The sequence below is a fragment of the Filicampus tigris genome, chromosome 6 (genome assembly GCF_054856515.1).
Source record: "Filicampus tigris isolate MCC_2025a chromosome 6, RoL_Ftig_1.0, whole genome shotgun sequence".
NCBI classification, from domain to species: domain Eukaryota; kingdom Metazoa; phylum Chordata; class Actinopteri; order Syngnathiformes; family Syngnathidae; genus Filicampus; species Filicampus tigris.
The window spans coordinates 8,519,137-8,545,293 of record NC_141222.1 but is presented as its reverse complement, the minus strand read 5'-3'; the positions used below and the strand labels follow the sequence as shown (position 1 = coordinate 8,545,293).

Here is a 26,157-nt window from a genome sequence, read left to right as displayed (position 1 = left end):
TGAAGCCAATATAGTTCGTGCCAGCGGGCGCGGTTGCGTGTGGGGCAGCGCGGCGCGGGTGATACGTTTGGTGCAGTGGGACGCGGACTGCACACTGCACTGCACTGCACGGTCAACAGAGGAGTGTGATTTTTGGACTGTGCACGAAGCCCTCGACGAGATAAGTAAACTTGGAGGGAAATTTCCCTTCTTGCCCATTTCCAGTGATGGACTTCTTGCCGACCTGCTGGTTCGAACTATCTCCCCCTCCCCTGAACTACTGCCCACCTGCCATTCCTTGATCTAATTGCCTGCCTTCTGTGGACATAGATAGCAAATTGTCCCTCCCTTGAACTCTTTTTATCACTTTTGTGGTGTGATGAGTTTTAATGTCGACGTTGCTGTGAAGTCCTAACCGCAGGCTCTGGACCAAAGTGGCACTGGGCAAGGGTGGCAGCTGGACTGATCAGGACCCTAAAGAATTGAGTGGGGGGATGGAGGTGGCCTTCAAGAGCCGGCAAGCGACTCCCACGGCGCCCAACAGTGCCTTCTATTCAAAAGACTGGTGTTACTAGACATTTTCACCTTGGGCTAAAATAAATAAAAGAAGCAGATTGCTGATCCTCTGTATTCTATTGACGCGTGTCATTCGTTGGGGCAAATGGGTACACGGCGGTTGGCCTAGCACCCCCAACCGGTCACACGTAGCATAAGAATATGGCACGCACAAAAGCACAGACAAGTGATTTAGTTTCAGTCTTTGCCTTCATTCCCATTTGTGTTTGGATTTAAAAAGGTCACTGAAAACACATGGAGTGTAAAATAGGAGAAGGTTGTTTGATTAAAAACAAAACACAATGTGTCACTGATGGTGTAGTGGTACACACGCCTGAGTTGTGTGTAGGCAGCGTGGGATCGGTTCCCGCTCAGTGATGGTGTCTGTGTGTCCCCTGCGACTGGCTGGCGACCAGTTCAGGGTGTAGTCTGCCTTTCGCCCATTGTCAGCTAGGGTAGGCTCCAGCACCCTCGTGCGACCCTGAGCAGGATAAGCGGTTTGGAAGCTGACATGACAAAACACAATGTGTGTGTGTGTGCGTGCGTGTGTAAGTGTGTGTGAATTGTAGTGGAATGATTCACCTTAAGGTTTCTCTTCCAGCTGCTGTAAGATCAAACTTAATTAGGAAAAAGCAAGAGTCCATCTCCCTCTAGAGCTCAACATGACTTGTTTATGAGTCAGCCAACTGCTTATTTGATTGCCTAACCCATTAAGCCCTGGAGCGCATAACCGCATTTCTACCACTAGAGCCAGGAGCGCTGTTGCGTCTTTCTACCTATCAATCCAATTCTCCGTCTCTTAGCCAACTTAATGCATCAGAATATACACGTGACGGTTTATCTGTGAGAGCGCGGAGGATGTCGTGGAATTTTTTTGAGCCGTAGGTAGGCTAATGGCAGACGGCGTCGATCGCCGGGAGCTCTGATTAAAGTAAGTAACGGCAGTGATATATAGACGACGTGCACGACCAGTGGAACCAGTGGAACGTGATATGATATGGTTTGTAGACAATTACGATATTGACGTCTTTGTAACAGAATAGAGGATGGTAATTACCACTCGATTTTTTTTTTTGAATTAAAATAGGGTTTCCCTTGCACTGACACGTTATTTTTATATCTTCGATTGAAACTATAATAATAATAAATTCTGCCTGTGTGAAAGCCACATGTCTAAACTCTTTAATTCTTTTGGAATTATGTTTCTGTCTGCTACAGGGGCTGAGATATTAATCATTTTGTAAGTGTTGAATTTCTGGGAGAACTTCAGGTTTTCAAGGGTAATTCCAAAGCCGACCTTAGGTTTTGGGGAGCTGTTGAGAAAGGCGCTTTAGGCCTTAATGGGTTAAACAAACGACATGTAGGACTGCTGCTGTGTGTCGTTCAGGCTGTTGGCCCCTTGGATGTGCATACATTCCCACCAAGCTTCACTCTCCACTGCAGTCTCCCAGATATAGTTTCATGTTTAAAGAGCAGATAACCTGCAAACAACAATACATTATGGAACTCTCTGTTCAGACAAGTTGATGATACAAGACACCATTACATTTATTAGTTTGATATCCATATCATCCGATCTTTGCAGTTATATTATTTACTACACATTCCCCTCCATAAATATTCGAACGACAGGGTCAATTCCTTTCTTTTTTCTGTCCTTTCCCTTTTTCAGATCAAAAAATGAATGTGAGACAAAAGTTCATAAGTCCAGCTTTTATTTCATGGTATTTACATCTAGATGTGTTCAACAACTCAAGACTCAACTCAAGCATCTTTTGTTTGAACCCACCCAGTTTTCAAGTGAACAAAAGTATTGTACCCATTTGGGTGTTTGTTGTTGCTCAGGTGTTGCCTTTTATGTTGATTTCTTAAAGGTTAGATTGTACTTGTTTGTTGTTTGGGGCTTTTGTTTTTGTTTTAGGTTTTACTTACGAAAACTGCTCTGGCTAAAAATGACACCACATGTGCTCAGGGCTCAGGTAACAACCAATCACGGCTCGTGTGATGTTCGAAAGCTGAGCAGTGTTTAGTCGTTACCTGAGCCCTGAGTACATGCAATGTCATTCTCAGTAGACAGCAAATGGCAAAATGCATTTTTAAAGGTGTTAATTGTAGATGAAAAAGCAAATTTACTATAGACAATATTAATTTTATACCGTTGAAAATGGCGAAATAGGTTTGGTATCCTTTTGACATACAGTACATGCACACGCTCTCACACACACAGACGCACGCACGCACATACACACACTCACACCTATTAGAAATCAGATTTCCAGTACATTCAAGTAATGTGTATTTACTCACTAATGTTTTTCTTAACTCCTGAAAGCTCATCTTCGGACAGATCTTATCCTGAAATTGTTGCATAAATTATTTTACTTTTCTTGCAAGTTAAACAACATATTTTTCATTGATAATATTTATGTACTTACAGTCAGTAAATTCATCAAACGTCTTCTTTGTACATCTTTTTGTTGGCTCCTGGTATCGTCGTGGAACTTTCATGGTCATTTTGGGTTGTAGTATAATCCATAATCCATCCATCCATTATCCATACCGCTTCTCCTCACAAGGGCCGCGGGCGTGCTGGAGCCTGTACCAGCTGTCTTCGGGCAGTAGGCGGGGGACACCCTGAATTGGTTGCCACCCAATCGCAGGGCACACAGAGACAAAAAAACATCCACACTCACACTTACACCTAGGGGCAATTTAGAGTGTCCAATCAATTTACCATGCATGTTTTTGGAATGTGGGAGGAACGTACGGCGAACGTCTGGCGATCATTTGGTAAATATTTGCGACCTTGAACGGACCCTGACGTGAATGCACATTTTTCTATGCATTCACGTCAGAGTATGTAATTTTGACAGTTGATCTGATGTAAAATAAGTTTTCTTGTACCGTGTTTTGCATTAGCACTCTAATTCTCGTCGCGTACATGCGCAATGAGTGAAAAAGTATCATCATAATTTCATACAACTCCACCGGGGGAGGACGTGTACAAGTATTCATATTTTATTTTTCTACTTGACACAGTGGTCCTTCTCCATCCTTTAACGGGCCCCCCCCCCCCCTTCTTCCTCTCCCACCTCCACCGCCTCCTCCTTCGACAGCAGCGGTCTCTTCACCGGGACTCACTCGCAAAGAGACGCCGGGTTTGGTGACAGAACAGCGGCACAGAGCGTCTTGACAGCAAGGGAGCGAAGACGTGCGGTGCTCGCGGCGCCCGTTAGTAGATTTTAAACAGAAGGTCAAGGTAGCAGTACGCCTGCTTGCTGCAGAAATATGGTTTGAAATAGGCTGACTCACAAACTCGAATGTTTGCACGATGAAGTTTGTGCTGGTCGTGTTGTGGTCGCTCCTGAATGCTGGACAAGGTAAGAATGTGCATTTGTAGGCTTGACAACCGCTCTGGCATTTCTCATCACGTTACATATTCATGTACTTTTTAAACGTTTTTTTTTTTAACTATTGAGAAATATATGCATACTTGTTTTTCAATACAGTCACAACTGTAGACAACGACCCAAACATATTTTTATTAAGTAACATTCATATGAATTGCATCAATATGTTACCTTTAGGCTTTTACCAACATATATTTCCACCTCAATGACCTTGAGATTCGAAGCACGTTTTAATTACAGTTTTGTGTGTTGTACATTCAGTATATTGTGTACAATTTATGTCTGTATGTGTGTTCCTTGACAAATTGATTCAATGACAAGTAGCAGGAGCATGACATAGCTGTTTTTACCGCCATATGCAATCACAGATCACTCTTTGATAGGACAATGTGTTCATAAATATAGTAAAATTAATTTCTTATACAGCACAGTCAAAGGGACGTTAATTTGTGTCACTGGGCTCCAGTCTCCACTATGTCATCACTACCCTACTTTACAGGTAATACAAGAAGTGGGACACTTAATTAGTCTCTGTAAGAGAGGATTGGTGTGTTTCTAGAAATAAGGTTCCATTTGTATTTATGTGGTCACTGTTTTTTGATAGCTTTGCTCTCCCATTAGGACAATCAAAGCCCATATAGCCCATATGTGGCCATGCACAGTTTTACGCATGTTCATTTTCAGATCAATTTTGAATGTTTTAAACTGAATGTTTGAAATTGATAAGGTTAACCATTGCAAAAAATCAGTGTCAGTGGATTATGGGTAAACAAATCCATGCAAAATCAAATAGACATTATGAGCAAATTTGAAAAGCACAGTCTTAACAAGATAAAAAAGGACAACACCAATATGAAACAGTCTTTGTAAGAACATCTTAATCTATAATGAAAGGAAAAAGGGCTCACCTCTGTGTTCCCTTGCATCCCATTTCCCCCCTCAGTGGTACAGCCCACTGTGTCTCCACAAATAGCAGATGGTGGCATTGTCAAAGGTGAAATGACTGTTTGGCATTTACGACCCGGGGTGGGTTGAATACCGAGGAGTGCTGTTGTCCTACATACACAGTACCATGAACAAACAAAGACCAAAACAAACCAATGTGTCATGATTTTTCCCCCTCAGTTAACGCCCGCTGTGGTCCAATCAATATGCTGACCATCACCTCTGTGCCCAATCACACGTGCACATAGTCAAATAGATCCAGGTGAGGGAGGAAGCTTTTGCAACCAAATGTGTTTTTTTTTTGTGCCCTTGTGAACTGAGGTTTTTGAGACTGCATCCGGAGGTAGAAGCGTTCAAATGACAGAAAGTTCTGCAGGTCTTGAATTATGTGTGTGATGCAACATCTGATGGAATGGGGTGAAATCCATCTGAGGTTGAAATCAGCATTTATTTAATATCAGACACACAAACATACGGGGAGACAGCGTTGAATGCAAACTATAATTTTGGGATGAGATAACAGATCATTTGGATACAGTCACAAGTTGGACTGGACCTTTAGCCCTTTGTCTTTATCATAGTAGATGCTACAATTAATCAATTTATTGATGCTGAATTAGCTTAGTCGATGCTTGGTTATTATTTAACTAATAACTGTAACTTGTCGTATTTAACTAATAAATCTACCTCATCAATTATCAAATTAATCGACAACTATTTTGATAATCATTTAGAGACCATGGTTAACTTAAAAATTGCCCAAATCCTCTGAATTTTAGCATCTAAAAAGTAACTATTATAAGATTTCTCTCATCCTCCATGAAAGCATTTGTTGTGTTGTTTCAAAATCAGACATTTGCAAACAGCTGCTATTACTTTAGAAAAGAATAATCCGCATTTTTGCCCATTATCTGACATGTTACTGACTGAACAAGTAACTGAATCGTAATCAACTTATGTTTTTGTATTATTCTCCCCTTCAATGTGATTTGACGTGACGTGTTTTTGATTGAAGGGATGGAAATTATTATCATTATCAAAAAAAAAATCTGATGCATGGATATTTAATAAAGAAAAAGACAGATTACTTGATTATTAATATAATTGCTAGTTATAGCTGTAACTAGGCTAGCCCTCCTTTTCCAAAGCAATGTCTTCCCCTTGTCGCTCTCTGACACCACCGGGAGTTTGCCATAGGTCAAACCGTCTCACTCTTTGTTTATCGGCTCACTCCACTCCTCATTTGTTGATGCGTCTTTGTCACTGTGATGCAGTATGAAGCACAATTGAGTTATGCCTGCTGAATATTCAGAGCTCTTGGTTTACTGCTGATTTACTGTGGCGTCCTGTGTCGTGCAACTTCAGGACAATTACTGTGTAGTGCTGCTAGTGTCCAGTGAATCCCAATGTCATCTGCTTGGGAGTAACAGTGGAGATGTTAGCCATAATAGGCCCAATGATCTAACCAACAAAACAACAAGATAAGCTACACTAACCAATCACAATTGGACATATGGACAATATACAGTAATTACATCGACGGAACAGCTGTTTAAAATAAAAACTACTTTCAAGAATCGTAATGGTCAGTTTTGCTTGACACTGTCATAGCTTCACAATATGCAATTATAGTTGTATTTGTATCCGTATGGAGCCCCTAAGGTGACATGGAAGAAAAAAAAATTCCGTCGCAATGACTGTGATTAACGGAAATTAATTAAAAATATGCGTTATGTACTTCCAGGTCATCTTTCGGGTTAACAAAAGCATCAACTATGGATCACTCCCTTTTCATGTGTGTAATGTCCACATGAGGGGCATTTCTTGACCTCAATAACCGTTCAAAGTCCTCTTCCATGACTCTTTCTGTCTCAGACAAACTGCTGTTTTATTTATTTATTTATGTATTTATTTATTTATTTTAAAAGCCATGCATTCCAGGATACAGTAGCCAAACTGACCCGGAAGTACAGAAATGCTCACTTTAAAAAAAAAAAAAAGAAGAAAGCTTGTGGTTTCCGAATCATTCGGTAAAACCCGTTTTCATGCGTGAGTGTACAGAATTAGTCACACATACGTTAATTGTGATCAATTGGCATATACCGATCTAAATTGTGACGTAAGGATAAGGTCACGGTGCAAATTGACGTCATTTTCGCTTCTTACTTTCTCCCGTCACTAAAACACATTATATTCATGTCAACCACCACAGTAATAAAGAAGTTGGATTCCTTTTCACTCCAAAAGTGTGGTTGTGTGCTACGCTGGTGAATTTTGCCATGTTTGTTTATCTCTGCTTGTGTATTTTTGGCGAGTTGCATGCCAGACGCACGGACTAAGGCTTCGTTCGCACTGCAGGGTGTGCCCAATTTGGATTCATTGTTAAATCCGATCTTTTTATGTACCTGTTCACATTACAAAAATGAATGCTACTTCTAATGTGAAAGCAACACGTCCACTATGTGACACACGTGCACACAAAGCATGACATAGAGTGATATGCACCCCAAAAAAAAAAGCTGTGACATGGCGCAGTGTTTGTGGAAGTAAATATGGTTCCTCAAGTAGGGGCTCATTTTATCATCTCCTATTGCCAGAGTAGTGAGGTGGGAGGAGGTAGAAATATTTGGGGGATATGAGGCAACGGCCCTCGATCACCTCATTTAATGGAGACGTCTACTAAGATGATGTCACATCATTGCCGCACGTAACTAATGAACCGTCTTTGTGGCTAAATTACTACTATCACCACAAATGTTCGCTTTATGCTTCATGTTTCGAGTAGGATTAAATTAAAGTCAAATGTAAAGACAACAACTGTTACTCAAAACAACTTTAAGATTCCCGGACAATGTCGAGCACTCTTTCCTGCCCGGGCGGAGCATCCACTGGGTTTTTTGATTACTTATAAATCGGATGGGTGCAGATGAGCGTTCATACTGCAGACGCATCGCATACAAATCCAATTTCTATCCACACACGAAATAGGCCCTGCTCCCATTTAAAAAGAAAAATTCCTATTGTACTGTTCACACTGCATGAAAAAACTCAGATAAACGTATCACAAGCCCAAAAAAAGGAATTGAGCTGCACACATATATGTGCATATGCACTGTGTCATTTTCGCCACAGAGACAGAAAATAATATGAAAACACAGCGGACAAATCAATGTCTTAAAGTTTGGCTTGTTTAGCGAGCGGCGACGTAAGATGGCCACCAGTGGCTTCACTTCTTGCTGTGGCGAGTAAGTGACATCGCCGTGTATACAAGTACTTCCTGTACTGAAAAGATGAAGATTCCTTGCAGCTAGATCATGTTCAGAACACAAACCAATATTCCTTTCAAAGGAAGTATTCCTATCACATTTATATGGGCCATTCTACTGAATTGCTTCAAATTCAGAGTTGGAAAATGTGTGAAATTTGTATTTTATTTCAGAAAAACTTTTATTGTATTCATGTTGCACCATATCTAAGGGGCACAAATATAGTAAAAGTACAGTCAATTTTCAAATAGTATTTTCTAGCTTTTCCCAAATATCTTGCCTGTCCCTAAAATGTGTCACTACCGAAACACACAATTACAGAAGAAAAAAAATAATTCTACTAGCCGATTCATATATTTTGCATTCCCCCTTATACAGAGTATTTTTATAAATTAATATATACGGTTTTGACATCAAAATCAATCTAAATGAAATTTTAACAGAATTTAATATTAGTTTTTCCGAAATAAATCAAAATGTATATGCTAGTTTTCATTGTAAAATGTAGAAAGTTGATCATATTGACTTTAAAAGTCATCATTAATTAAAACAAACATACCCCTAAACAAACATTATCAAAAATTGTTGGTTGACAATTCAATACTTTTTATTTTTGTTAAAACATCAGTTTTTTCGGTACTGACTGCAAAATTTCAAAAGTGACCATATTGTTGCTGCTGTTGCAGTAATACTTTGTGTGAGGGTAGCATTGTAATCACTTACCTATGTTTGCTTTCCTTCCATCTCTTATTTCTTTCTCTTTTCTTTATTAGATATTCTTTGGATTTCACTGGGTCATTGTAACCCTTCGCCTGTACTCTGTCTCTGCTAGGCTTTTTGGCATTTTGGTGTTCTTCCCTTCAAATTAAGATAAAATATGAAAGAGAATATTGTTAAAATCAGAAAGATCTATGTATGACCTATGTATCTATGTATTATATTATTTCAAACTTACTTTATTAAAAAATAAACATCACATTGTCACTACCGAAAACTTTCTGTATGTTTCCGTAGTGGCTGTTTCGGTTTGATTTTTCCCTCAAATTAAGATAAAATATGAAATAGAATATTCTATCAGACGGATCCATGCATGACATAGGCTTATGTGTCTATGTACTATATTATGTAAAACTTACTTTATTCAAAAATAAACATCATATTGTCATAAAAAAAACCATTATGTAACAACCGAAAGCGTTCTGTATGTTTCAGTAGTGACTGTTTCGGTTTTATTCTTCCCTTCAAATCAAGATAAAATATGGAATAGAATATTGTTAAAGTCAGAAAGATCTATACATGATATACGTATCAATGTGTTATATTATTTAAAACTTCAAAAAGAAACATCATATTTTCACTACTGAAACCATTATGTCACTACCGAAACGTTTTGGTAGTGACCGTTTCGGTAGTGACGTTTTATGATAGTTGTTGACAATACTCAGCAATGCTAGGCACAACGTGGCTACCACAGACAGTTTTGAGCATGTGTACAAAGTTAGAAAACAGTACATTTAGCATTAAAATCTAAAGTGCTCATTTTATTGCCGAAATGAGGTGTTCGGTAGTGACAGTCCTAAAAACCACATTGCTGATTTTCAGACTTTGGAGTGCACATAACTTAATAATGCTGTCAACTAATTACTTGCCATGTGGCCAGTGATAAACATGAAGGTAATGTCTCTTACGAGTGAAATTTCTGGGGATGTGGCTAAAATCAAGCCCTGCCTACAGACTACAAACTCTTTGCGTTTCGCTAGTGTCATGAAAAGTTGGGACAGGTTTTTTTTACATAAGAATTTAATAATTTGAAAAAAATCTACAAAATCAATGTAAATCTTTCACAATACATTTAAAAGAAACCGAAATGTTCTATTAAAGTATTTTGTAAATTGCCAAAAATCTTCTACATTTTTTTTTCATGAATTGAAATTCAGGAGTTAGAGATTGGGACAGCCACCTCCCAATAGGGAGTGACATAGAAAAGATGACTTTTTATACATTCAGTTTAATAGTATCTCAATTAATGCCTTGTGGTAAAATAGATCATAAGAAGATATGACTAAAAATGCAATGTCTGAACACTTCATTGTTTTTTAAAATTTTATTTTCATTGTGGGACAGCAATTTCAACCAATTCAGTAGAATGGCTCATATATGTGTGTATTTATATATATAACCCAGATATTTGAGTTATTCTTATTTGTGTTTTCAAAAAAACAAACATGAGCATATTCGGGTTTGGGCACGTATACGTGGCCTTTCAAAATATTGGATCAAAATATGCCAATATTCAGGTTTTGAAGGGGTTATTGACTGTATATAAACATAGTCACAGTCAAGAGGTTCTGCGTTCAACACTTGCCTTGGGTTTTCCTGTGCTTGTTTCTTTCCATGTCTGCGTGGAATTTCTTTGGGTACTGTGGCTTCCTCCCACATTTCAAAAACATGCATGTTCAACTAACTGAATTGCCCACAGTTTTGAATGTGAGTGTGAATTGTTGTTTGTGTGTGCCTGGCGATTAATCAGGTGGCTAATCCACAGTGTACCACGCCTCCCACCAAGGTTAGCTAGGCTAGGCTCAATTTATTCGCGACACTTGTCCTCAACAAGCACTACAGAAAATGATTAAATGGAATGGAAATGAAAAAATGTGCAAAACAACTCATGTCATTTGGACACTACGAACCAGTCTCCATCCATCCATCTATCCATTCTCTATACCACTAATTATCGTTTAGGGTCATGGGCATCCCGGATTTCCCCAACTACTGAACTGTGAGGCGGATGTGCTAACCAGTCAGCCATTGTGTCTCCCTCCATCAGCCTCTCTGTATTTAAAAAAGGACACCACCACCATGCGATTTTGTCTGTTGACCTGAGGGAGCTGACATTTCTAAGATTTCGAAAGAGGAGGCAGTCTTCCTTTACCGGCTGTCTCTTGTTCAGCTGACTGTTATGTCTCGTGCCTGACTTCACTGAGCAACTCGACTCTTCTCTCCTGGCAATGCTTCTGTCTGCCGTGATCATGTCAGCATGATCATTTTGTCAGCCTTGGGAGCTAAGACGCCTCCACTTGGCCGTGAACAGCTGTCAGAGTTGACAGTTTGGCTGCGTTTGCCTAGCACTGGCACTTCCTCGCCACGTCTTTCCTTTGCTTGTGCGACTCTTGAGAGACACTTTATGTTCATTGTGTGCAGGTTGATGTGTTTTGTTTTGTGTGTAAAGTGTTTTGGGTGTAATTTGTGAAATGGCATATAAGGAAGAAAGTAAGGCCCTATCTAGTGCTTTAACGTGGAAGTCAACCCAAACATATTTTTCCCAAGAATATGTTCTATGCAAGCCCACTAGTTAAAACAAGGCATTCTGATAAATATTGTGTGTGTGGAATAAGAGTTAAGAGTTAATTAGAGTCACTTCTGTCGACTGAAAATGACATCACAACTGCTCAGGCCTCGGGTAACGACCAATCACGGCTGACCTGTTTTCTCAAGCTGAGCTGGCAAAATGGTCGCCCCATGAGATGGCTAAAAAGGGGCGGGTTTTGCTGCTTAACTCATATTCCACAAACGCAATATTAAACAGAATGTCGTGTTTCAATTAGTGGGAACACATTCTGGAAAAAAATATGTTTGGGTTGGTTTCCGCCTTAAGTAAATGAGCTGTAGTCCCTTCATAGTTGTGGTACCTCACAGCATTTGACTCAGGGTTGTAGTTGCTGTAGAGCATGCAGGCAACCCCCAAGCATTACATTCGAAAAATAGTTCACCAGTGAGATGTGTCAACTTTTTTGTGTTGCTATTTTTGGAGTTCACACTTGTTTTAGTGTAAATTTAGAAATCCATCCATCCATCCATTATCTGTACCGCTTCTCCTCACAAGGGTCGCGGAGCGTGCTGGAGCCTATCCCAGCTGTCTTTGGGCAGTAGGCGGGGGACACCCTGAATTGGTTGCCAGCCAATCGCAGGGCACACAGAGACAAACATCCGCACTCACAATCACACCTAGGGGCAATTTAGAGTATCCAATCAACTTACCATGCATGTTTTTGGAATGTGGGAGGAAACCGGAGTACCCGGAGAAAACCCACGCAGGCACGGGGAGAACATGCAAACTCCACACAGGGAGGCCGGAGCCGGGATTGAACCCACGACAAATTTAGAAATGACAATTAAAAAAAATACTAATACTTCAAAGGTTAGTATTGTACTACACGACCCAATCATAGCGTTCGTGGAGACAAGCTAGCGGGCGCGGCTATGATGAGGACATGATTTAGCCCCAAATAATTTAAGCAAATGTGTAATTTTTAGAGGTGTGCATTAAACTGGTGGCCCTCTACATTAATCAGTACCCAAGAAGTAGCTCCTTGATTCAAAAACCTTGGCGACCTCTGCTGTAACGGTTAAGTACAAGTCACCAAACTTCCTTTGTTGTTGCTGTTTTTTGGTTGTTGTTTCTTCTTTGTGAATATATTGTTATATAAATGCAGAGGTGGGCAGTCCATCAGACTGACGGACGCCCATTTTGCTGACGGACCAATGGACTTCTGAAGGACTAACTGACGGACTTAGCTGACCGACTACCGATTACAATTGAGTTCATCACGAAAAATGACGGACTGACGAATGACAGACGGGTACCCTGGCCGCTGACGGATGATGAACGCAGCAGCAAAACTTTGTAAAATGCCCACCTCTGTATAAATGTACAGTAGGCCTAAACGCAGAGTTGATGGCTGGCTAGGATGGCTGAGGTCAACATTCCAGCCACATGTGCAATACATAAGGGATTAGTTATTTTGCTTTAGTTTTGGTGTTTGTTCTCTGCTTCCAGCTCAAGATGACTTTGTCTCGCTGGCCGAGTTGGAGGATTCCTTGCTGAAGAACCTCTTCCGAGGTTATCAGAAGTGGGTTCGGCCTGTGGAGCATGCCAATGACACCATTACTGTGCGCTTTGGACTTAAGATCTCACAACTGGTGGATGTGGTGAGGACTCAACACATGCAACTGCAATGTAGCTTGACACAAGGCAGTATTAGTTCAGCACTCATTTTTCCTTAATATGAAAAGGCTTACTGTCCTTATTGTTATTCAAGTGTGAGTACTGAGGTCAAAACAGTGTATAAAATATTTACCTGAAAGCAGTTAATTCATTTTAACAATGGAATAACAGTGAATAATAACCAATTTGTGACCTCACTCTTTTACACCATCAGACAATAAAAACAAAAGAAAATCTTTCTTTTAATTTTGAAGACAAATTTATACTGAAATCACCTTTAACTCGATATTTCATGCAACAAGATAGCCTATTACAACCATATGTTTGATTCTAAACTCTTGTACAATTGTACAATAGTTAAGTAATAATAATAACTAGAATAACTTTCTTAAAATACAGCATAAAAACACATGCTGTATTTAGAAAGTGCTTTGAAAGGCAGAAACACATACCGGTACATACAGTAAAATGAGTCACAACCACAAAACCCAAACTATAGACTACATACACACACACGCACATGCATACACACATTCGGTGAAACCCCGAGTTATGAACGAACTTTTTGTTGCGAAGCTTCCTTTAGTTGTGTAAATGTTCGTTGTGCAAACCTTATCAGCATGGATTAGCAAATGGATTTGTGTTGTGCTTCTTGCCCTTTTTAACCATCATTGGCTCTGTGTGTTTTTACCGCAATAGTTGTGCTGTTTTTTTACACAGAATGACTTAAAGGTTACTGTTGGTTGTAAACACCCCAAAAACCCAAACGTTGATGCCTTCTTCTTTACAGCAGATAGAAAGCTGTTGTGTGCTTCTTCCAAACATTCCAACAGCGGCTGCCTAAATTTCTGATGAATGTGGCAAAAAAGACAAGTTTCTCTCAATCTTTTGTTTGTGTGTGTATCAAAAGAACAACAACATTTAGACAGACCAAAGGAGAAAACATCTGAATCAGATTGTTATTTTGGAAGGAGGCTCTTTTTCAATGGAGGAGCTGTTGTCCTTCTCCCCTCCTCACTTAAAATTAAAACGCAATAAGTACAATATTTATTTTCAACCACACACATTAAAATTAGAAGAATCGAACACAATTTGGGGGCTGGAATGGATTATTACATTTTCATTCATTTCAGTGGGAAAATTTACTTCAATTAACAAAGGTTTTGAGTTACGAACAGAGTCACAGAACGATTTGAGTTCAGAACTAAGATATAGTGTACTTAAAGCGGATGTCAACCCAAACATATTTTTTTCAAGAATATGTTCCCAGCAGGCCCACTAGTTGAAACACGGCATTGTGCTGAATATAGCATTTGTGGAATATAAATTAAGCAGCAAAATGCACTAGTTTTTAGCCATCTCTGGGGGTGGCCATTTTGTCTTCTGATGACTGAAAATGACATCACAACTGCTCACAACGACCAATCACGGCTGACCTGTTTTCTAAATCTGAGCTAAATATGTCGTGAGCAGTTGTGATGTAATTTTCAGCCGACAGAAGACAAAATGGCTGCCCCCACAGGTGGCTAAAAACAAGTGGATTAACACATATTCTACAAACGCAATTTGTTTCAAGTAGTGGGCCTGCTAGGAACATATTCTTGGAGAAAAAATATGTTTGGGTTGACTCCCGCTTTAAGTTTATATTTATTTATTTTATTTTTTTTTATATGTATTTATGATAAACTGTCATACAAGCTATCATATAAAACTAGCTTTCCCAAAAATTCAGACTTCCCTTCATTTGTTCATTGGCTTTTAGACCATTTTTAATGGGGGTCCTGGGGTTTTGTTAGAGGAGCGCAGTCTAAAACACACACCAAACGCACACATACAGATTTATTAAAAGAAGTGACTCAGCATTTCCCTGTCAGGGTTTACCGCAGCATGTCACTCACATGATGTGCTTGGCACAGTTTTTACACCGGATGCCCTTCCTGACGTAACCCACCCATTTTTATATGGGCTGGATCGGCAGTGGCTGGGAATCGGATGTTATCGTTCACCCTGAGCAGGTCCCCGGTCCCGTATGCGCAGTCAGCAGTGTTACCCCCTGAGCCATCCAGCCTCTTATTACTTGCCTTAATGTAATGCCACTCTACATCGTCACGGTACATCAGGTGAGTGTGATGCCTTACAAAGGCACTGGTTAGTATCTACTCTGTGTGAGGCAGGGGAGGAGGGTCAGAGTTAAGGTGGTGCAGGCTCCCCTGATACCTCCCTCCCTCCTCTCCCTCCCAGAACCGCCACTGAATTTGTTACTTCTATCACACTTCTGAGTTGACTTGTTTTCCTTTCGTGGTACTAATAAGGCTCCAGCTTCCGGTGACACTGTTCTCATACTTTCTTCTTTTTTTTTTTTAGTTACTGCTCATTAGTATACCCTCAAGCAAGGTGTAGTGATGCATACATGCAAGAGAAGCAAAGCTACTTTACCCCACAAATAGGTCATTTAAACAAATTCAGTGTTACTTTGGCTCTCACCTCCTCATAAAATTTGCATTTGTTAATAAAAAAAACAAACATTGCCTTTGTTCCAACAGGATGAGAAGAACCAACTGATGACTACAAATGTGTGGCTTTGGCAGGTACAAATAAGCTCTATGCTTCATGCAGAAATATTATAACTTTTCTGAAACTGTGTTTTCAATGCATAATTTGTTGATGAAATCGTACTCAACGTTTAGGAAGAGCTGGTAACGAAGAGGGCGGGGCATTGTCAATGTTAGGGGTGTGCATTTCGCCAATAAAAGACAATTAGATATGTATCTCCATACATGGGGTGCGATCCGATTCAAGGGTGGTACATTTGAAAGTGGAACGATTGGTTCGATTCAATGGGATTACGATTCGATTCGATAAAGTATGGCTCAGTTGGAAAGGGTGTGATGTAATGAGTTTTCGTTTGATCATTTTACAATATGAATCAACTTGTGAGTACTGCAAATGTGGCCATTTCCTTCAAAGAGATTTATCAAAGACGGAGAGGTGTATTTATAGCTTTTGTCTTGTTCACATGTGACATGTAAAAGCTCTCCAGTTAAGTAAATTCCAGGAAGCACCAAATCATTAGCAACTTCAATCCGATTTATATTTTTTTATCGTTTTTGACTGTTTCCAGCATGTTCGTGCACCGATGCACTGACATCATTTAAATCAAAACCGATTTTCCAATTCAAAACGTTTTTCGTTACACCCCTCGTAAATAAGTTAACCAACACCACTGTACATCAGTGAAGACATTCGGATCACCACCCATGTATGTAACATGAAATGTTAATTTCCGGCCAGTTCCAAGGTACTGAGACACAATCCAGATTCAATCCTGTTTTGATGCGGTGGAAATGTCAATTTATCACGCACACATTGCCTGTATTCATGACTTTTATTAAGGAATGGGTCGATGTCAAGATGAAGTGGAATCCAGATGAATATGGCGGTATTACATCCATCCGAGTACCTTCAGAGACAATATGGCTGCCAGACATTGTCCTCTATGAAAAGTGAGTGACACGATATTCTCTTTTTTTCCCTTCATCCTGTCTTAATGATATGTTTCGTTTTATCCCTTTCCCATCAATTACTAGCGCGGATGGTCGTTTTGAGGGTTCCCTGATGACTAAAGCCATTGTTCGGTGGGATGGGACAATAACATGGACCCCGCCGGCCAGTTACAAGTCCTCTTGCACCATGGATGTCACCTTCTTTCCTTTTGACCGCCAAAACTGCTCCATGAAGTTTGGCTCCTGGACTTATGATGGAAACATGGTTGATTTGGTTCTGGTGGATAATTATGTTGACCGCAAAGACTTTTTTGACAATGGCGAGTGGGAAATCCTCAATGCAACAGGAATGAAGGGGAGTAGGAGGGACAGCGTGTACTGGTATCCCTTTGTAACTTACTCCTTCATCCTCAAGAGGTTGCCCTTGTTCTACACCCTCTTCCTCATCATCCCGTGCCTCGGTCTGTCCTTTCTTACTGTGCTGGTCTTCTATTTACCATCAGATGAAGGGGAGAAACTGTCACTTTCCACATCTGTGTTGGTGTCACTCACTGTCTTCCTCCTGGTAATAGAGGAAATCATCCCATCATCCTCAAAGGTAGACTGCCTTGAGGACTTAGATTGATACATATTAGGGCTGTATTGACGAAACATGCGATGTGCAATATGGTTGTTGCCTGTAGCGCTATCGTCGATATTATTGCGATATTTCTCATGTACCAAAGGAAATTACATTTTTATTATCTAATGAAAGAAGTACATTTTTGTAAGTACAAAACCTACACTGATAACCCTCCATTATGTGTTTATCACAAAAAATCCCCCCCAAAAATAACCGGCCATCTGTGCTGTGCTTCATGACTATCTATACACAGTATGGTCATTGCAGCAACAAATCTAATTGAGTTTTTTGCATAGTACCGTACCAATTGTTACATAACGTAGTAATTTACATGTTTCATCCTTTCCCGTAATTAAATACTGACTAAAGGTGATGATATTTGCAGAATATTCCTTGATACATATTTTTTTGTCTTTCCTTACCACAGGTGATCCCATTAATTGGAGAATACTTGCTATTTATTATGATCTTTGTCACCTTCTCCATTATTGTAACCGTTTTCGTCATTAACGTCCATCACCGCTCCTCTGCAACCTACCACCCCATGGCCCCCTGGGTGAAGACCCTCTTCCTTCAGAGACTGCCCAGGCTGTTGTGTATGCGGGGGCACACGGACAGGTAACACAAAATCAATCCTCTTAAGTTATGTTGACATGCATACAATTGGATGTAATTATGATGACATTACTTGTACTTGTAGATACCACTACTCGGATCCTGAGATAAGTAGCCCTGAGCTGAAGCCTCGTCGTGGTATCGGAAGAAAGGGGGCTCCTGGACAGCAGAGAGGGAAAGAAGAGGAGAATCAGGCCTGGCTTGCCATGCTAGAGAAGGCTACACTTTCCGTTCGCTACATCAGTCATCACATCAGAAAGGAGCACTTCATCCGTGAGGTGTGTGGCTTCTGAGGGATACAATGCGGCATATTGAGCCTGGTTTCACTTGCCGTCATCATCTCGAATGTTGATAGCAATATTCACAGAAATGTTTACGGTTTAATTGGGTCTTCCTATTCATACAGGTTGTACAAGACTGGAAGTTTGTGGCTCAGGTGTTGGACAGGATTTTCCTGTGGGCCTTCCTCACTGTGTCAATATTGGGAACAGTCCTCATCTTCACACCGGCCTTGCAGATGTACCTCAGCTCACCTTAACATGCACATACCTTCAACTCTTCTTCTAGAATAGATTTTTTTCCAGAGTGCAAAGTTTAATATTCTTTTTCCTTTAACATATGCTCAAACCACAAACTTGTAACGACAATACTTTAGTAAGTGTCATGCACAAAAGTGGGGGGACAAAGAGCAATCGGCAGGTAATCGTTGCATGAATGGTTTTTAGACAGCCATTTAAATGTAGTAACGTGCTGTCTTGCTGAAAACCACACAACCACTATTATTAATTCAAATAAATTGTTTTGTGTCCAATAGAGCATGCTTGACAAGGTGATTGCACTCAATACTCTGCAATTATAATAAACTTTTTAATAAAAATGTGTCATGTCATTACTAAAAATGTTCATTAACTCAAGAGTTAAAAATAACTGATGATGATTACGCCTGACTGTAATGACATTGAATAACCACTAAACGGCAGCAAATACATTCTTATTGCATTAACTGACACAGACAAGATATCTTTATTACCAATAAAATATGAACTACAGATTTTATGCACGTTTCTAATTACAGCTCCGGTCTGATAAGCAGCAGTCAGGGATTCCTAAATTACATTTCTTGTCAAAGGGCACCTGTTGTATATAATGGACGGAAGGCTCTTTAGTTGATTTAATTCTTTTCAAACAGCCAAGCCTTTTTACATCAACTGCAACTGGGCCCGAAAGTTGGAAGGACATTTTGTTTCTCCTCGCCGTTTTTGTAGTATACTGTCTACAGTTCAGCAGCCTGTCACACATCTCTAATTGTCTGGTTCTTGCTGGATCCTGCTCCAATCTCTTCCCTCTCCCCCAAGACCAGCACATCTTCCTTCCTTCGGCTCAGGGCCCAAGGTGATTGCCTGGATTGCCTGCCCTGTTGTAGCACCTCAGTCTACTTGAACAGTCTACTTCTGATGGGACTCGGAGGGAAAGATTTAGGAATGTATGCTTGTTCAAGCGCACCATTGACAATTTTTGGGAAGGGCACAGCATGTTTTTTAGGTTCTGTCCAGGCCTCTGGTGAATCCCCCGCTGGGCTGGGCTGCTATACACTAGGGATGGGATACTTGACTTAACTTCTAGGTATTTTCCGATTTTTCCGGGAATTGTTTCCCTCATTTCCCCCCGTTTTGTTGTTCTTTGAAGATGTTTTTTTTGAGTTAGTACATTTTTTTTTTTTAATCAAAAGTTAATCAAAGAGCCAAAGAGCCCGTCCCTGATAAACATTGTTAGGGGCGCTACTCCAGCCCGCCTATTTGTTCCTTCCGGCCTGCGGATCCAGTTTGAAAACAGGAAAATAAACTTGGTTCAATTCTAGGGATTTGGCCATTGTATTATACACAGCTCTGCCAACCTTTGTTATTAAGGTTGTCACCAAGTCGCAATAATTCTATACCAAAAGTAGAAAAAATTTACAAATGTACAATGCCTGTACAAAAAGAGGCATAACATTGTCACAAGTGTTACTTAATGACAACAAAGCATGACAGGAAAAGCCCCTCACTTGCCGTTGCTGTCAGAACGTTAGCGTCAATCGGCTAAGTATGCACCAGAAGTGGTTTGAACAGGTTCCAAAATAACACTATTAACAGGAAGTGCAATGTTAGTTGCCTCAATCTGGTTTAACAGTGTTTGGTAAATGTGCCTTAGGGTTAGGGTCTTAAGGGCCTTAAGCAGAGCTAGGCACTTGACCCTTTTTTGCCGTACGGCCGCGACCCTCCACCCTTGACCTGGGTACCCTTCCGCCCGCAACCCTCTGGCCATATTCATAAACATTGTTGGCCCCCGCCCCATTCCGCCCCTCGAACCCCCCCCCCCCCCCCCAAAAAAAAAAACAAAGCGTCCGTGATTGACGTCGCCACAGGAGAGATACTAACGGCAGAAGCTTTTTAAAGGTCATTAGCTGGCTAATTTACAATTCAAACTCGCTGTGGACTTCAAATGCGGCAGTAGTACTTTCCCAACTGCGTGTGCTCACTTGCATTGCAAGCCCCGGGGTTGGATTTGTAGTATTGTATGTACAGTATAATCATTTGGGTCCAACAGACGGCCAGAAGTCGCAGTCAACTAGTTATTTATTTATTTTGCACACTTCTCCTCCTTCACGGCCTTCAAAATAAAAGCATACCAGCAAACCACTATACACAGCAGGTTTGCTACGCCGTATTTCCGGAAGTAGGGAAGACGAGACAGAAGAAGTGCATGAACTCCACCTTGATGTGCCGGCGTCATCCTTGAGTGCTGCGCGCAGTTTGACTATACTCGTGGACACAAGTTGTTTTGAAACAGTTACGTTCCAAGTCGGGGGGCGTCGCTTCAAAAAGACTGTGATAACAATGGATATCATGCTTGCTACAACCGTAATGGGACCGAGATGACTAGACGATGCATTTAAATTTATTGCGAAAATGATCTGGAAGGTGGCGGCTAAGGGGGAACGTGGGTGAGTACCTTCTTTTTACACATACGCCGCTGCCAAACTAGTTTGCTTTGCAGCAGCAATGAGCTGCATTTTATGCATTCTCTCCTCCGGGTGGGAAACTGTATGTCATCGCATGTGACATAATGGACCGATCAGAGCAGCAACAATTCCTGATGGCTGCGTCGCATGTGTTGCAGACCTGTCGCCGACAGCACAATGTGTCGAGCATGTGAATCAATGCGGCAGTTGTTGCTCTCGCCGTTGTGGGAGTAGAAAGAAGCCTAAGAAGCCTTTCACCGAGTAGGCTGAGATGAAATTTGGCCGCCTCGCGAGCACGCCACACGCATGAGAGCCAATTAGTGGGCCAGACAAAAATCCACTTCCGGCCATGCTTAGTCCAGCTCGTTTTTAAAATTTGTCAGCCGTGTGTTACATGCCTATTGGTTGCGTTTGGCCTTTTGTCTATATTAACTCTTTATGTTCTCATACTTGTTCAAATAAACACAGATCGTAATCTTGTTTGCACATTCATTTGTAAATTTAAATCACTTAATGGAAACTAACCAGGTACTGCTTAAGGACTACATTAGTGACCCACTCTCTGGATGATGACAAACGTATCATATTCCCGTATCGGTGACACCCAATTAACACTAAGAATTGCTCCATACAATTAACTGGAATTAAACACTTTTCAATATACTGAGAATCACTCACAGGACGTACAAAAAAAATATTGACCCAGAAAATAACATTTTTCATATCTTCAACAATACCTGCAAGTACTACACAGATGAACAATATAACACAATTGACTCTGCTCAAACCGATCAATGATCCAATTTAATAGCAGAAGGCTGTATGCCAATTTTCACAATATCAAATCTTATCTAAGACAGTTCACACAACCCTTTAGCATAATTTCAGTATCAGAAAATGGATTAACAAAGAAAGAAGCATGTACTTGGAAATAGATGGATATAAAATGGTTTGTATGAATAGAGAAAACAGGAATGGAGGTGGGGTGGCTTTATATATAGACAGGAATTTATGTTTAGGAAGAATGTCACAGGTGGTGGACTGTATGGTAGAATGTGTCACAGTCAAAATGGAAAAAAAGAAAACAAATGCGTACGTAAGTTGCATATACTTAAATAGGCATATAGAACACCAGGTTCTAAAAGCTGGATGGAGAAAGTCTACACGGAAACAAACAAACAAAAAACATTGTTCACAAGTGGTGACTAAAATATTGGTCTTCTCAATCCGAACCAACACAAAATGACAGAAGGGTTTATTCATACAGTATATAGCCTCAAACTCTATCCAAGTATTACTAGGCCCAGCAGAATCCCTACCCATTGTGCAACATAAATAGAAAACATCTTTACTAATATGGATAACAATATGGTGAGTGGACTACTGATAAATGACATTAGTGACCACTTACCAGTATTTATAATTTATGACTGTAAATACAGCAAAAACAACCAAGATACTTTCTTAAAAAATTTAAGCAATTATATGATATTAACTGCCCAATCAAACAATACAAAATAAAACCAAAGCATAATGACAATCAGTGGATAACTAAAAGGGCTAATAAATGCTTGCAAAAAGAAAAGCACCCTACATAGGGAATTTATGAAATATAAAACTAAAGAAAAAGAAAACAAATATAAGAAATCTAAAAGTTAATCCGTATTTTGAAAAGATGTAAAAAAGAATATTATACCAAACTATTAGAAAATAATAATTAGAATATTGAAGGAATCTGGGATATTTTAAACAATGTAATGAGAAATGGTCATAGAAAGGACAACTATCCACCTTATTTTATAGAAAATGAAATACACATTAACAATATGGATGAGGTTGTGAATAAATTCAACTGAATTTTTTGTCATCGTTGGACCAAACCTGGCAAAAAAAAAAGAAAATCCCAATCCTGACACAGCTAACAATACTTATACTGACTTAATTGAAAGAAATCTAAGTAGAATGTGTCTTAAACCTGTTGAAGAAAAAGAAGTAATTGATATTGTTAATGGTTGTAAAGTATCTACCGATGTGTGATGAAATCGATATGAAGTATAGAGTGCATGAACAGAACTACAGTACACAGCAACATAACCAAGCTTACACATTCAGGCAAGAGTCCCATCTCTGCAGGCTAAGCTGAAAAGCCATTTCTTAATGTAAGCTGATGGCAGTCAGCATACATATAGGACACAGTGCCCAGACCAAAGCCGGAAGTAGACCTGCAAAAAGGGAGATGAGAATAGGAGGGTGGGGGCTGTATGTATAAAGACTAAAGCAAGTGAAAGGAGGGGTGATAAATAGCGAGAGTTAAAGAAACGCTGCGGGCGCTTCTTCTAATGGTCTTAGGACACTGCTGCATCTGCTGCACATTGACAATTCAGCCCAAGAACAGAATGGAGAGGTGGGAGAAAGTAAACATACAGCATGGAAACAGATGGAAGGCAGACGGTTGAAGGACAGAGAGGACTGAAGAGAAACATGGAAGAAGTGACAATGAAGGAAAATAGAATCAAAGGAGAACATTTAGCAAAAGTGATGACAACATGGATGACTTATACAGTACGGCCCGTATGCATGAAAGTGGAATAGCGTAAGAATAGATTATACCAGGTATAAAGTGATCATTTGACCACTGTTGGTATGCATGAAGATGGTATGGGTATTAACTGTCGTATAACTTCAAACCTCGAATCGTGAGTCACGTGCACAAAGGTGGAAGAGCTTATTCTGTGGTGTAGATACTGTACGTCAGATTTCTTGGTGTAATTTTGCACCAACCAAGGGGTAGCTTTAAAGCGGAAATCAATCCAAATGTATTTTTTTCAAGAATATGTTCCCAGCAGGCCCACTAGTTGAACCACATTTTTTTTCCTTTTTTTTTTTTTAATATTGCGTTTGTGGAATATAAATTAAGCAGCAAAATCCAGCAGTTTTAGCCATCTCAAGGGGCGGCCATTTTATCACTTCTGTCGACTGAAAATGACATCACAACTGCTCAGGTAACGACCAATCACAGCTCGCATGTTTTCTAAAGCTGTCATTTTCAGTCGACAGAAGTGACAAAATGGTCGCCCCCAGAGATGCCTAAAAACGGGTGGATTAACACTTATTCCACAAACGCAATATTTTATCAGAATGCCTTGTTTCAACTAGTGGGCTTGCATAGAACATATTCTTAAAAAAAATATATTTGGCTTGACTTCCTCTTTAAAGGAGGGGAATAAGACCAAATGGAAACATACTGTTGATGAAGTCACTGCATGTTAACAGCAATGATGCCATGTTTTTAAACATTAGGTGCTTTTTTCAAGCCCACTAATTTGAATGAATATAATATGTAATATTTATGAAATGCCCTATAAATTAAGTAACAATCCTGTGTGATTAACAGATAAGTAAATGAGGTGAAGGCAATGTTTTGATAATGTTGTTCTTACCCTCCATGTTTGCTCGTTTCTTTGATAGAAATGACATTTCCCCCAATTTCTCAGTGAATAATGCCTGAATCTTTCAAGAATATGGGTGGCGGGTAGCAATGAATGTTTACCAGCTGGTTATGATCCAAATTAAGATTGTGATTGAGGTCTACATTCCACTGAGTGCCTTTTACTTTGTTGCAGGTGTCACCACCTAAGCTATGATACTTAATCAAACATTTGCACACCTTTTATGCATGCTGGGTGACACTTTCTCATTATTAGAACAAATGTGCTCAAATCACTCATTTATTGTTTAGTAAATCCCCCCCTCAGGTTATCTGCTTACTCCAGGACTCGAGGTGAAAGGAGTTTTGCCACATTCGGGTTCTTTTTGCCTCATCATGGCTGCATCCTTGTAATTCGTCATTCATCATTTCATATATTACTTCAAATTGAATTACTGGGAAAAATTACACAACTTCTACCTCTATTCCACTTTATTCATGAATACCACGCTGCTGCAGTAACAGACTCTTTATTTGAATTTATTTTTTGGGGCTCATGAGCCAGGTATAGGGACATATTCTACTGTTCGCGCTTAAGTCAATTCTTTCCACACCTTTCTTGCGCACTTTCAAGGAACGGCGATTCTCCCATCTAGGGCTCTGACACACCCACCGTGTGGAACTTGGAAATTCATGCGCAATCATCAAAAACCCTGGTACTGCTATAAGTGTGAGGAAGATGGACATACGAAACCCCAATGCAAAAATGATCTTAACTAATCTCTCATGAAGTGAAAGCAATTAAAACACAAACAAATGACATGGGACAAGTAGATGCTGCAGAATATGAACATTTAGATCTGGCCACAGTTCGGGGACGAAGTGGAGCCAAATTCAAGATAAAGTGTCCCAACAAAAGTAAACGTGCCTTATGTCATACCCAAGCATAAGGGTTGTCTTTTCTCCCCAAAAGGTCAGATTATTACTAAAAAAACAAACGTGAGGAACACAAGGATGAGTGAACTGGTATGACGAACGCCAGATACGGGGAAAATGGATGACAGTCGAGGCACCGACATCAACCTCCCTACCAGGTGGTTTACTTGTCACATATACACCAGAAATTCTGCCATCTGAGCTCTCACTTTGCCCACCAGATGTTCTCAGAAATGGAACATACGATCACACTTTAACCAAAAACAGTTATAGCAGAGAGATATTGAAATTGTTGCTTCTTTTATCTCGGACAGGTTTTTAGGTACTAACTTGCCGCTGGATGTCCATCCCTGCAGAAAAAGACACACGTTAAAGTGGACACAGACACCGAAAAGTACCCCAATTCTTGGATTCGCTGACCTCAAACAACCTATTCTGCACACAGATTCAACTACTTCAGGGTTAGGAGCCGCTCTCTACCACACACAACTCGGTCAAAATGTATCTGCGAGTAAATTGAGAAAAGTGTGTGATCATTTCAGAATTCCTACTTTTTCTACAAATTTTTGTTTCGGGGTGTGCCTTGAGATATTTCTAACGGGAAATGAGTGCCTTGGCTTAATAAAGGTTGGGAAAAACTGCTTTCGAAAAAGAGCACTCCTCATCTTGGACAAAGTTTGGGGAAGTTGACCGAAGCAGGCAGGTGGCTGTTGAAACCTGCATACAAGCTCACGGGCGCAATGTTTGTTTTTAGCAAGAGACAAAAGGGGGTGGGCTGGTGTGTGTGTGTGTATGGTGTGAATAGCAAGAGAGAGACAGAGAGAGAGAGAGAGAGGCAGACCCGGGAGAGTGACAGATGGCGAAATTGTGAGAGAGTGAGAGAGAGCGGAGAG

General features: G+C 40.2%; 1 protein-coding gene across 1 annotated transcript; it reads left to right on the top strand.

The window, feature by feature from the left end:
- The first annotated feature begins 3,649 nt into the window (after nt 1-3,649).
- Nucleotides 3,650-18,756, top strand: chrnb3a (cholinergic receptor nicotinic beta 3 subunit a). The gene is made up of 8 exons (XM_086032935.1): nt 3,650-3,914; nt 12,993-13,144; nt 15,704-15,748; nt 16,554-16,663; nt 16,748-17,261; nt 17,713-17,903; nt 17,986-18,178; nt 18,307-18,756. The coding sequence occupies exons 1-8, from the start codon at nt 3,866-3,868 to the stop codon at nt 18,436-18,438; spliced, it is 1,386 nt and encodes a 461-aa protein (XP_085889061.1). The 5' UTR covers nt 3,650-3,865; the 3' UTR covers nt 18,439-18,756.
- The last annotated feature ends 7,401 nt before the right edge of the window (nt 18,757-26,157 follow it).

Coding starts and splice junctions, on each gene's coding strand:
- chrnb3a (XM_086032935.1), top strand. CDS start 3,866: ATGAAGTTTGTGCTGGTCGTGTTGTGGTCGCTCCTGAATGCTGGACAA. Junction 15,749..16,553: donor CAAATGTGTGGCTTTGGCAG/GTACAAATAAGC, acceptor ACTTTTATTAAG/GAATGGGTCGATGTCAAGAT. Junction 16,664..16,747: donor GACATTGTCCTCTATGAAAA/GTGAGTGACACG, acceptor ATCAATTACTAG/CGCGGATGGTCGTTTTGAGG.